The sequence below is a fragment of the Dreissena polymorpha genome, chromosome 11 (genome assembly GCF_020536995.1).
Source record: "Dreissena polymorpha isolate Duluth1 chromosome 11, UMN_Dpol_1.0, whole genome shotgun sequence".
Taxonomy (NCBI): Eukaryota; Metazoa; Mollusca; class Bivalvia; order Myida; family Dreissenidae; genus Dreissena; species Dreissena polymorpha.
This window is the reverse complement of record NC_068365.1, coordinates 70,430,026-70,443,468: the sequence shown is the minus strand read 5'-3', so window position 1 is coordinate 70,443,468 and position 13,443 is coordinate 70,430,026. Positions and strand designations below refer to the sequence as shown.

At 35.8% G+C, this 13,443-nt stretch overlaps 1 protein-coding gene across 2 annotated transcripts; it reads left to right on the top strand.

Moving 5' to 3' along the window:
• Positions 1–4,412: 4,412 nt before the first annotated feature.
• On the top strand, positions 4,413–12,736 carry LOC127850470 (E3 ubiquitin-protein ligase mind-bomb-like). 2 transcript variants are annotated; one of them, XM_052383542.1, is made up of 2 exons: positions 4,413–4,541; positions 11,363–12,736. In XM_052383542.1, exons 1-2 carry the CDS (start codon positions 4,489–4,491, stop codon positions 11,964–11,966), a joined length of 657 nt encoding a protein of 218 aa, XP_052239502.1. In that variant the 5' UTR covers positions 4,413–4,488; the 3' UTR covers positions 11,967–12,736. The 2 variants fall into 2 exon arrangements, with proteins under 2 accessions (XP_052239502.1, XP_052239503.1); XM_052383543.1 differs by lacking the exon at positions 4,413–4,541 and adding an exon at positions 7,406–7,690.
• The last annotated feature ends 707 nt before the right edge of the window (positions 12,737–13,443 follow it).

The following is a 13,443-nucleotide window of genomic DNA, read 5'->3' as shown; positions in this document are numbered from 1 at the left end:
TTGGCATTTCGCGATTTTGATTCTGTGCAAAGCGGGAAATCAATGCGCATATACCCCCAAAATAACGAATTAGTTAACCAATCGCAAAAGCTCAAAAAAGTCATGTGATGTAATGACGAACCGCAATTGGTTGAAGTCAAAATGACGAAGCTGCAAAATAGTGTTACTTCGCCATTTTGCGCGCTAATTAATACATAAAAGTATCAATATAGCCTTGTATGTTTAAGGTAAATTGACGAAACGTAAACTTTTGCTGATAGAATAATTTAATGATGTACATTTTATAGTATTGCTGAACGCAAAAAGAGATCAAAATAATATAAAATGTTGAGGCCTTAACTTAGTAACTTGTGGCCACAACTCATAGCTTGTTTCAACTCTAAGTTGAGGTCTCAATATAATAAGTTGTTCCTTCAACTTAATAACTTCTGGCCGCAAGTTACTAATCTGAGACCACAACTAAATTAGTTGTAGAAACAACTTACTAAGTTTGGACCACAACATAGTTGAACCAATCAGATAAGTCGTTTCATCTTTATCGTTGTATCACTGTTAGTACCCTTATGCTCGAACTATTGTGTGTTCGGGTTCAAGCGCCGGTTTGAGCACTCTCCCTGTAAGCTATGGATGCTGGGATTGAGCCCCTGTCTGAGCACTTGCCTTGTTAGCGACTGGGTTCAGGGTTCCATCCCCGGTCTGAGCACTAGCAACGTAAGCGTCGGATCCCGGTTTCGAGTCCCGAAGCACTCGCTTCATTAGAGAGTGGTGCATGGTGTTTGGATTCTAAACCGGGACCCTTCTTGTAAAGGGCGATTGCTCTGACCGGGGCTTGATCCAGGGAACCATCGCTTACGAGGCGAGTGTTAGATGCCGTAGTTTTCGACGGTCCCTGGGTTCGAATCACGGTAAGAGCACTAGCCTTAAAGCTAATTTGGATTTTTCGACGGTCCCGGGGTCCGAATCACTTTTCGAGCACTAGCCATGAAAGAAGCTTTGTGTCTCTAGATCGAACCTCGGTTTGAGGACTTACCCTATAAGCGAAGGCTTGAATTCCGATGTGCGAATTTGCACCAACAGTGACAGGTCCCGGAATCGAGCTCCAGTCTGAGTACCAGCCATGAAAGCTATCGAACCCGGGTTCAAGCCTGTGTCTTACCACTTGCCCAGTAAGGGAAGGATCCCGGTTGCGACCCTCAGTCTGAGCGTTCGCACCGAAAGCTACGGGTTTACACAGGGACTCGAACCATACAGCCTTCGCTAACATACCATACTGAGCACTCGCCTTCTAAGCGACCGGTTGCCGAAATAAACACGAGCTACGTAAGAAACATTTCCTGGTTTTAAGTCCCGGAATGAGAGCTCGCCTCGCAAGCTATGGGTAATCGGGTTAGAGCGCCGGTCTGAGCACTAGTCATGTAAGCTATAAATCCCACACTTTTTGGGTCCGGCGCTTAGACTAGGTCTTGGATCAGCGTCCGTTCGCTTAAATAATAAGTACTTAAACCGGGATTTGAGCCCGGGGCCCATAGCATACAGGGTGAGTGCTCAGACATGGCCTCCAAATCGGGACCCGTTACGTAGGGTGCGAATGCTCAGACTGGGGTCCCAGCCGCTTACAGTCCTTAGACTGGTGCTAAAACACAAAGAACCATCGTTTAAAAAAGAGCTATCAGGCCTGGATTCGAAACTGGAATACGTCGCTTATGTGGCTAGTTTTCACACCAGGGTTCGAAACCTGAACCCAGTCGCTAACTTGGCGATTGCTCAGATAGGGGCTCAAATCTGGAATCCATGGCTTACATGGCAAGTGCTCAAACAGGGCTCGAACTTCGGATCTATAGCTAACAGAGATATTGCTCAAACCGGCGCTCGAGCCCGAGCACCTAGTAGTATAAGGGTTACTAATTGTGATAAAACGGTAAAGATGAAACGACCAATCTGATTGGTTAAACATAAAGTAGTGACCTTTACTTAGTTAGTTGGTCCCACAAGTTATTTAGTTGAGGCAGCAACTAATAAGTTGTGGGAACAAGATATGAAGTTGTCGCCACAAGTTTCTAAGCTGAGGCCTCAACTTGGTAAGTTGTTCCCGCAAGTTATTAAGTTGAAGTAATAACTTAAATGAACAAATTACTAAGTTGAGGCCACAAGTTTTGGGAACAAGTTATGAATGTGTAGCCACACGTTACTAAGCTGAGGCCTCAATTTAATAAGTTGTGGGGACAACACAAGTTATTAAGTTGAAGCCAAAACTTATGAAGTCGTTCCCACAACTTTATAAGTTGTTCCCAGAAGTTACTAGGTTGAGGCCACAATATAAATACAGAATTGCGGTTGTCACTTCTTTGCCACCGTGTACAACAGAAAAAAACACGCATTGCTTTGCTATATATAATGGAAAACAGTGGAATAATTCATTCTATTGAAACATAATACATTACAATTAGCTGTCCAATTTGCCGAAGCATCACATAAATGCAATTCTAAATGACGAAGATACATTTTACAGCAGATTTATTAACTTAACGTCAAAATAATTTCATACGAACATGCTCCATCATGAGACACTTACAAAAATGTTAAAAATAATATTTATTTAATTTTATGTAAGAAATATTTAACAAAAATACGTCTCCTGAAAACTTGCGTTTTTGTAGGTTCGGCGTTTTGAATTGGGACCATCGATATACAGATCCACATATTTCGAATGAATGTTTAGATAACTATAAATGCATATGACAGTACTTGATAATTGATTTGTATATTGTTATATGCATATACTTTTCTAAATAAATAGTTTGAAAAAAAAATACATTTACGAAAGTTATAACCTGTATACATAGGCATTCCTAATAAAGACATCACTTACGGACTGTCGAAACTTTCGGGTAATTTATTTTACCGAGCGTCGTGCGCGTTAGCGACCATGTTCCTGTACGTCATTTAAACGTCATATAATACCGGTAACTAGTTTGTCATTAGTTTTAAATTGCAACGTCAATTCAAAATTCGTTCCACCTTTCGAGTGGAGTAAGTACACGGCCGTAAATCACGGGCGCCATCTCTTTTTGAGATGCATTTATAAATGAGCCAATGCTACTGCTGAGGTGTGTTAAAAGTTGTGACATGGGTGAGTTTTTGAAAGCAAATCGATGTTTTTTGCCTGTGTGACAAGAAATTTCCGCCAGATTGATACGCTTATGACGTCAAACGATTTCTTTCTACGTATACTAGTTACTGTATGCACATACGTATTGGCTTCTTGCGGATCTAAAAGGAAATTTCAAAACACCCGGCGCTTAGCATCAGCTCGGCAGTAGCACAGGCTTCTTTATTAATGCCTCGCCAAAAAGAGATGGCGCCCGTGCTTAACGGCTGTTCCCAAGCGCGGAGGGACCTAATTACTTTCGAAACACACACACAAATACTGGTGCCCGTGCTTAACGGCCGTTCCCAAGCGCGGAGGGACCTAATAACTTTCGAAACACACACACAAATACCAGTATTAACGATATTTGATCCGACCTTCCATTTTATCGCAATCTATATTATTGCATCGCAGATATTTTTGGAAGATTATACAATATACACGTAGGTCATAAATAGGGACATATTAGTACTATTATACTTTGCTTAGAATAGAAACTTTCACAACGATAATAACATAATAATACGTGTTAAATTATGTGTCTCCCTGTTATCGTCACACTGACACACGAATCAGCTAGTTCGTCCGTCCGTCCGATCGCCTGAAGGTAAAAGTACGTGCTGGGCTTGGGCTGTCCTGAATTAATGCAAGTATAAAAATACAATATGATTGTTTAGTTAGAAATAAATATACATGACATATTGAGTGTATCTTAAATTTATGCAAGCACACGCAGTATCGCGGTAACCGTCTGTAGGTTTTGTTCTTTTTAACCCATTTATGCCTAGCTTCTAGAAAAAAAGGCCTTGGCAAACAGCGTAGACCCACCCAGATGAGACGCCGCATGATGCGGCGTCTCATCTGGGTCTGCGCTGTTTGCTTAAAGGAATTTCTGTGAGAAATATTCTAAATATAGAAATAAATATACTAGACATCCCTAATTTTGGAAATAAATTGATCCAATTTAGAAGGATGTGAGAGTCCACTAGGCATTAATGGGTTATAGGGCCCTTCACTCGCGCGTGCACTATTTTTAGTAATGCAATATAATGTAGATGTTCAAATTCATCACATCGCAACGGTCATGTGAGCAAAGGGCAATATCTATCTCACCGGAATAGCCAGACGAGCGTAGGCTGATGTTTTGGTATGTGGAAATCAGTTTATGTACAGTAAATGCGAAAAGAAAGTGTTATCGACCGCGGCTCGGCAATTTTGCAATCCGGGAATAGAATTGTTGAACACGATACATGACGTCACAGCACGTGATCAATTATTGATATCGATATTAAAGTACGGGTAGAGAAAACATTGTCTTCATTCTCGTATTGGATTTAAACATGAAAGAAAGCAAATTTAGTGCATTTATGATAAAAGTGGGAGCGAAATTAAGGTAATAATTGTTACGCTTTTACGCTTTTTGCATAACATGCCATGAGTTTGTTGTAAGATTCCTTACGGGGGCTAGTTCACAATTAGGCTTAATGACAGTGTTAAAAATGTCATAGATTCAATGCTTTATTTAAAAAAACGTAAAAACTTTAATTTTTCATAATCATCAACGGAAAATCGGATATTTTTTTTTAATAATTGCTAATTGCGTTTTGTAATGGCGTAAAATGTGACGGAAAACGTAAAGCATCATGTAAACAGGATGTTTAAGCGTTTGCACTCCTTCGCCGACTCAAGAAAATGTTACACACGGATGAGAATAATACAAAAGTATTTGTTTGCGTTCGTTTTTGTTATCTAAATACAATTTTACGTTCATACATGTGTAGTGTACATTGCGCTCACATTTTTGTCAGACCGAAATAAAAAATGATTCAGAATTATAATATCGAATGTATTTTTTACAAATTGTCAGTGCCAGTCAGACGATTTCTTACAGCGGTGCTTAACGTTTAATCGAATGAAACCTAATCTTTGTATTTTAATTGATATTCATATCGTAAGTGTTTCTTTTTGTAACAACTGGCCAATAACAATCTAATGATTAACGTATAGACAATTGAAAATAGATACGTGACTTCCGAATGTATGCATAATCAACAGTTTATTCAACAGGTCGACCAGTTACAAAAATAAACAATACATTCATTTAGAAAGACTTGAATTTGCTAAAAACTTCGATTTTACCCGAGTAAATAGTAACTCGACTAGATACCACAGTTTTGCGTGTCTTGTTATGAATACCGGTACAGAATGAAGGTTAATTTTCAATCTGAAAGTGACATGTGATCGGTTAATAATTACTTTGACTTAGTTTGGTCAGAGGTAATAATATGATACATAATAGTACAGGATTAAGAAATTGGAACTTGTTATAAGATTACATAAAGCTCTTTTAAATAGACTTGACGTTGACTATATTAACGAGTATTTCAAACAGTTAAACATCTATAAATCATGCATATTAATATTTTCCTACCCAGCACATTGTCGAGGCTTTCTTCTCGTTTACCTTACCCATTGTCCAATGAGTCTAGTCGATAAATCGGCATTCGATTATTGATAGCGGATAGATAAGAATAAAAACATTGCGCGGTAATGTGTGTATATAGCTTAACCCTTAAAGCGCTGGAGCTGAATTTTAAAGGCCTTTGCAAACAGTTTGGATCCAGATGAGACGCCACAAAACGTGGCGTCTCATCTGGATCCAAACTGTTTGCTATTCTGATAGTATTCTTTGAAAAAAAATGAAGAAAATGCTTATTTTACAAATTCAGCAGACGACATTTTATCAGACGACAAATTTCCCAGCATGCAAAGGGTTAAATGCAGACCAAGCTACTGTTTGCAGAGTCTATACAATTTAATCAATTGATAAAGCATCGAAAACCTCTTTTCTTGTAATTTTGCGTGCTTTGTTTCAACTGAAAATACAAAACATACACTACAGAACATACCTTGAACTATGTCTGTGTAACAAAGTAATGTTCAATTAATAGCGACATTATTAGCAAAGTTTTTAATTATTTATATGTTCTCCTGTTTCTTGACTGCAAGAGATTGCCGTTGCGAAATATGATAATATTTATAGACGATTTATATCGCCTACATTTACAAAGACTTCATAGCGAACATGTATTGATTAATTAAAGGGGCCTTTTCACGTTTTGGTAAATTGACAAAATTTAAAAATGTTGTTTCAGATTCGTAAATTTTCGATTTAGTTAAGATATTTGTGAGGAAACAATACTGAATATTTACCATGCTCTTATACAGCCATTATATGCATCTTTTGACGATTTAAAACCCTGAAAATTATAAAGCGTTGCAACGCGAAACGATTGAATAATTTGGAGAGTTCTGTTGGTGTCGCCATATTTTGTGAAACTACGATGATTGCTTATATATAGTATAAAATACATCTGACATTGCAAGCGGAAGAATGGTCGAGTGGTCTAAGTCGGAGACTTTTTACGCCAGGACACCAAGGGTCAGTGGTTCGAGCCCTGTTGAGGGTTACTTTTTTTTCTTTTTTAAATTTTATTTTTGATGTTTTTACTGCAGCTTTTTAGAGCAAATGTTTACATTTATCAATAGAAAGCATTTAATGACAAACTTCAAAACATGCCAAAATCTGTGAAAAGGCCCCTTTAATATCGCGTAACGTATCTCGAAACGATGAGACATTTTAAATGAACGGTTAAGCGTAAGAAACAGTATCTCTCAAAGAGTAGATTAAGAAAATTAAACTGATCTACAATATTTTAAAGTTATTAATCAACAACAACAACAACAACAACAAATCCTTATTAATATTATTTAATAATTTTATTAGTAATCACTACGGTTTGGAAAATATACATAACATGTTTTTGTTGATAATTTGAGACGTGAGTATTGTGTATTTATTATTGCTTGATTGTTTTTTTTACGATGTATATGATTAAGTCGACATTATCTTCGGTTCTTTTCTATGAATATTAACAGTGGATTAAAATGTCCTTTACGGCGAAAATAGGTTTGTGATCTTTATTTTGTGAAACAAAGCATTAAAGCCATGTTAACAAACATCCCTGTTGTTCTCTACTTAGCGTTAATCTATTATTGTTAATTTGGCAGCGACACAGACACAATAAGTACGTCGGTGGCTTTAACCTGCACTGACGTAAATACAGTCGGTCAAAAACTGTGATATGACCATTGTCACTTGCCAAATGTTATTCAGTGGTATAGACTTTAACGGTGGATTAAATTATCATTTACCGTGAAAATAGGTTTACTTATCGATACTGTCTTTTATAAATCGTGCCTGCCATTTCAAAAACGAAATACTCTGGGCCGATTTAATTCTTAACGCATGCTTTGAAGTGTATACAATGGGTAAAAAATGTTACATACTGTTACGCACTACTTGTGTTTGAATGTGTTTAAGTTGTATGATTAGTGTATTGTAACCGGCGTGTGTGCATTCAGGAAGTTTTAAACGTGTCGACTGTAGTATTGCAAAGTTGTGCTGCTTTTACGAACGTGGAGTAACATGTGTGTACTACACTTCACTTGTTTGGGAAGTTTTAAATTAATGATTAAAAGGTTTGTAAAACAGTTTAATTTGTATAGACTACTAAAACGGAAATTACAGAAATATTACACTGTAAAATATCTTAATGGTTAATAATTTGATTTCGTTTTTCACTGGTTAGACGCCATGTTCGTAAGGTTTTATCTCGGAAAATGTGCAATAAATGAGTCTTTAATAATTAAATCAAATTTGCCAACAAAATCAAAGTTATTGCATATCATGAAACAAAACGATAAATCAATATTTCATTACGAACACAGGTTTATGCTATACTCACATCGGCGTAAATTGTTCCAGCTTGGCAACTATAAATGCGTAGCCATATAAAATAGCTCAACTTCTTAACCCATTTATGCATAGCGTCAAGAAAAAAGGCCTTGTCAAATAGCGTAGACCCAGATGCGACGCCGCATGATGCGGCGTCTTATCTGAGTCTGCGCTGGTTGCTTAAAGGAATTTCCGTAAGAAACATTTTTAATATAGAAATAAATATACTAAACATCCCTAATTTTGGAAATAAATTGATCCAATTTAGAAGGATGGGAGAGTCCACTAGGCACAAATGGATTAATATTTTTGGGCAACCGTATTGCTTTTGTCTTTATGTTTTTAATTCTCGGTTATTCGTGTAAACATTTGTTTTATATATACAAAATAGATGACGAATATGATAATACAGTTCCGGCTATATCGCTCTTGTTTATTACATTAGTTTTGTCATAATTAGGAGCGACTCTTATCAAAGAAAAGCGTGGTGATATAAATTATTCATACATATATTGATGCTATTTCATTCAATACGAAAAGTGTCTATGTTAACATTGGTTTATCTACAGTGACAGTCACACAAGAGTAAACGGGAAACAAAGTGGCAATTTTACATTCTAGCAGATTTTTGCTAATTCAATATATCGTATTGTATGAGATGAACTTAAGTCTCGGACAAAGTTACTGATATGTAAAGGAGATAATGATTTTAATTACAAGAGGAAATTAACTGATGAAATCTTAAATTAGAATCTTATCCGTATGTATATCATAGTGTATAGTGCTTTTTGCAAGATGTCATATCCACCTTATCACCATGTTGTTGGTGAATATTCACTGAATTTGTGTTCAATTAAAGATTATAGACGATATTTTGTGATTATGTTTTTAATTCTGAAACGGACTTAGGTGGTAGCATATTTCAGCGGAATCGTGAATATTCTTGTTAATTGATCGTTGAAGGACTGTGAAAAGGTCAATACATAAATATGAAAAGGTCAACCTAATCACATTTCGGTAAATAAAATTCGTTTGATCACCAGCGTATTTCTAAGCTAATGAAGCGAAATACCGCGCCTCATAAAATATACTTTTATTGTTTAAATGATTTTATATATTATCAATGGAGTTACATTTCATGGTTAGTTGATCATGTTTTTAAAATGAAAGTTATAATTTAACACAGGTCGTTAACGCTCTATACACGTTTATTTTGAAATATTGAAATATTTACGAGAGAAATCTAATGGCCTAGTAAATACTTCTATTATGGAAGAACTGCCCTATCAATATTATTTGAATAATAACTGATAATTCATTCTTGCTTTCAAGGGACTAACAGTTATGTATTATGCCATATATCATTGAACAATTAATAATATCACAAAGCTTTGACATAAAGATATAATACTTGTATCCATTGTTGGTATATCAATAAATATACTATATATATATAACGTCATACATAAATCGACAGTTTCACATGAAGACCAAACGCGATCTCAAGAACACCAAAAACAATAACAACACACTGTTTAACCCTTTGCATGCTGGGAAATTTGTCGTCTGCTAAAATGTCGTCTGCAGAATTTCTAAAATTAGCATTTTCTTCGATTTTTTTCAAAGAATACTATCAGAATAGCAAACAGTTTGGATCCTGATGAGACGCCACGTTCTGTGGCGTCTCATCTGGATCCAAACTGTTTGCAAAGGCCTTTAAAATTCAGCGCCAGCGCTTTAAGGGTTAATAAGAATGCAGTGATTGGCTCAATATAGTAGTAAATACAAAATAACATATATTTACACATGTTCTATCAGTATGGTTAGATAGGTGGCATATGTTCCATACAGTCATTTATTACAGCGTGGTGTTCTTGATATTTTTGTGATAATGTTAATGTTTAACCTAACTGACACTTTGATAAGCGAACATACTGGCACAGTTTATCTTGATGCAAATAAGAAAGGATGGCATTATTTCTTCTATTTAACATTATAAACATTCCAGGAAATGGATTCACCAATCTGTTGTTTTTTTTTACACTTAAGAAGACCATTAATACATAATATTTCAAAATAAATAACAATAATTAGTTTAGCTAACAATTGTGTATTGTTTATTCGTACTTCACAGTTAAAATCTATAATTGTATCAGGCGTCATAGAGAAGAATGTGCTTATGACGTATGCTCTTTCGATAGTCTGTATCTATTCTAAATCGGAAGTATGACTTCTCGGATCTAAGTCCATGTTTCTTCAAAGTCTAAGAATGGGTTGGTGAATACGGGCCCAGTATTGAATTGACAGATTAATATGGGCATAATACGAAGCAGACCAATCGCTTCCGTATATGAATTATTGCTCGTGACAGTCTGAAATATTTACATGTATAAAAGAAGCTCGCAGCGTAGACTTTTATCCGCACAATTTATTAATAAGCCTCTTGATCAATATATTGACACGAGTTTCCTGTGTATAGCTGCCATTTTATATTTTTGCATTGGCATGGGATGTGAATTGCAAAACTTCGTAGATAATGTTATATTTGTGTTGAAAGTACAAAGTACATCTATTTCCAATGTTCAATAATGTATTGACCCTCTTGATAGCTTTTAACACGTTTACAATAAAATAATGATTGTTGCAATTCAGAATTATTTAATAAATTATATTGTAACCCTTAGTTTATCGATTTCAGATTGTTGTCAATTATCCTAATATGATCCAGACAGTATGGTGTTTGGCAGTTTGCAACGTGCACATAAATACCCTATCAATTAGAACGAAATAACAAAATTTTGATAAAATGATCAAGCATTCACGTGTACAACGTGGTCATTTACTTATCAATTTACAGATAAGATTTCCTTTATCACATTTACATTTTTTGCTGTGGCCTGGCCCGTTTTGGTCTCGCCCGTATCTTGTTGATTAGAGTACTTTGTGGACGTGGAAAGCGTCGAGTAAAATGGCAAATAATCTCAATGAGCACGTCTACGAGCTGTGTGCGACTTTATTGTACCGAACGAGGCAACGCAATATTCGTTTGGTTATATTGTTGCAGCGATATACTTATACTTAACAGTTAATAAATAAATATAGAGTGCACATGCACAATCATTACTTAAAGCATGTATATGCTTTCAAAAGTGCAATTACATTTGGAAATAACTCAGGCTTCTGCGATATATACTAATGCCAAGTATGGTATTGGAAAATGAAGACTATTTGAACATTTGCATTAAAATGAGAACTAATGACCACAAATAATCAATTAAGCACGGAGTAAAATAAACGCAGACTGTTTTGTTTCAATGTGATTTACCTTAGACTTGCGAGATTATAACGTGATCAAATAGAAGGCTCATTATATTATATCTGCATATGTCTGAAATATCGGTATCGTCTCGTTCTAGATATATACCTAACCACCAACCATCCGCTGACGTCACCGCTGGCCCGATGGTTAAATGCGTCTCGATGACCAAGAATAATCTGAACTCGGACGCTTGCACACTCCTGGCGCTCTTGCGGAGGGACGAAGACAGCCTAAATGACGCCGGGAGGCAGCTGGTGAAGCAGAACCGGAAGTACGCTTGCGACGTGTTCATGCACGAAGTGGACGGCTGGACGCCTTTTCACGCTTTTGTCCTTCGAGGCGCTCGCAAAATGGTAAAACTTTGTCTCAAGGCGGGCGTCGACGTAAATTTGACTATGGGATCACCAGACGGCGTACCAGGCGGATGTTCAGCGCTTCACCTGGCCGCCCACCGTGGTGACGTCAGTATTATCGATGTGTTAATCTCAAACGGGGTGGATTTAAATGTGAGGGATAAAAATGGTAAGACTCCGGTGATGTATGCTTCCTTGGCTAACAATAGTCTCGCAGTACGGAAATTGCAGCGCGCAGGCGCGGATATGACTGGATGTGAACTGAACAGCAAACATAGTCCAGAGGATATGACGTCATCGCCGATAAAGTGCATTTTACCCTTCGTATGCTCAGGGGGACGACGGTAGCATAACGTGATACCTCAACCTTGTGTTTCAATCATCATCATTTTCATCCTTATCATCATTATCAGCAGCAGCAGCAGCAGTAACAGCATTATTATCGGTTCGAAGAAGACACAAACATTGTTTTCAATTTTCATTTATTAAGTTTGTTTTGTAACTTACACAGAGCCATTTCTAATTAATAAATGCATTTTATATTTTACGTACGTCTGTCAATACATGCATGACAAATTCTTAAAAGAGTAAAAAGTTATGATCCTAATATTGCTTCATTGAAATTGATAGGTGTTGAAATGAATATTTAATGCTGATTTGAAAAAGATATATACATTTCTCCTTTTCTCAGAATGTTATTTGTAATGGGTACAGATATTTAAAAAATCAGAAAATGTGGAAAATGTATTTATTAAATTTGACATCTGGAAAATGCGTGTGTGGAAATATGCTTGAACGTATTTTTGTTTTTATTTTTATGTATAAATTCATTAATCATACATATTTAAAAAAATTCACACTCAAATGCAGGCTGTTCATACCTTAAGCCAAGTTACTTTTTAAAAAAGAAAAACGCGGTGGTACGGGGAATGTAACAAAGATTTTTTATATCTCTAATAAATGCCGGTCAATATGTGCGGATATATACGTTACGTGTTTTAATGGTATTTTTTAAAAATAGTATTGAATCTTGTCAGGCGACTTTTACAGATACATTTTATCCATGTCAGTACTCTATTCCACAGGAGGGAAGCCCATAGTATTATTTTTTTGTTTGTTTAGCATATATATATATATATATATATATATATATATATATATATATATATATATATATATATATATATATATATATATATATATATATATATATATATATATATATATATATATACCATAATACTATGGGCTTCCCTCCTGTGCTATATTCGACTGTTATATACGAATATTTGTTGCGTGTCTAGCATAATTATTAATCATTTAATATACACCTTTGCCAATTAACATTAATCATTTCGTATCGATTTTAAATTCTTTTTGTTTTGTAGTCGTATTGCTTTATACTTTGTGCATCAATACATTAGATTTTGCTTGTTAAGAAACGAGTAAGAAATCACCGTTTACACCGACCTAGTTTGCATGTATTGATTTCGAAATGTATAGTCTCAGTATGACAATCATGTCATGACAATCATGTTAATTATTTGCTGATTTAAAAGCATATCTCAGTCTGCACTATAAGATACCTCGTACCATGAACTGAATTGCCCATTTGAAATACATTCCTTTTGAGTGATCTAGTCGCATTCACACATAACCATTGCATTATTGGTATTCGGTATTCGTAATTGGCACGTAAGTCCTTCCTAAAATATTTTCAGATTTTAAACTTAACAAGCCTCGTTGGGTTACCGAATAAAGCGCTCTGCATTGAATAGCTTAATGTTAAACAAACATTTTTGGTAAGCAAAATGATCTCGCTAAC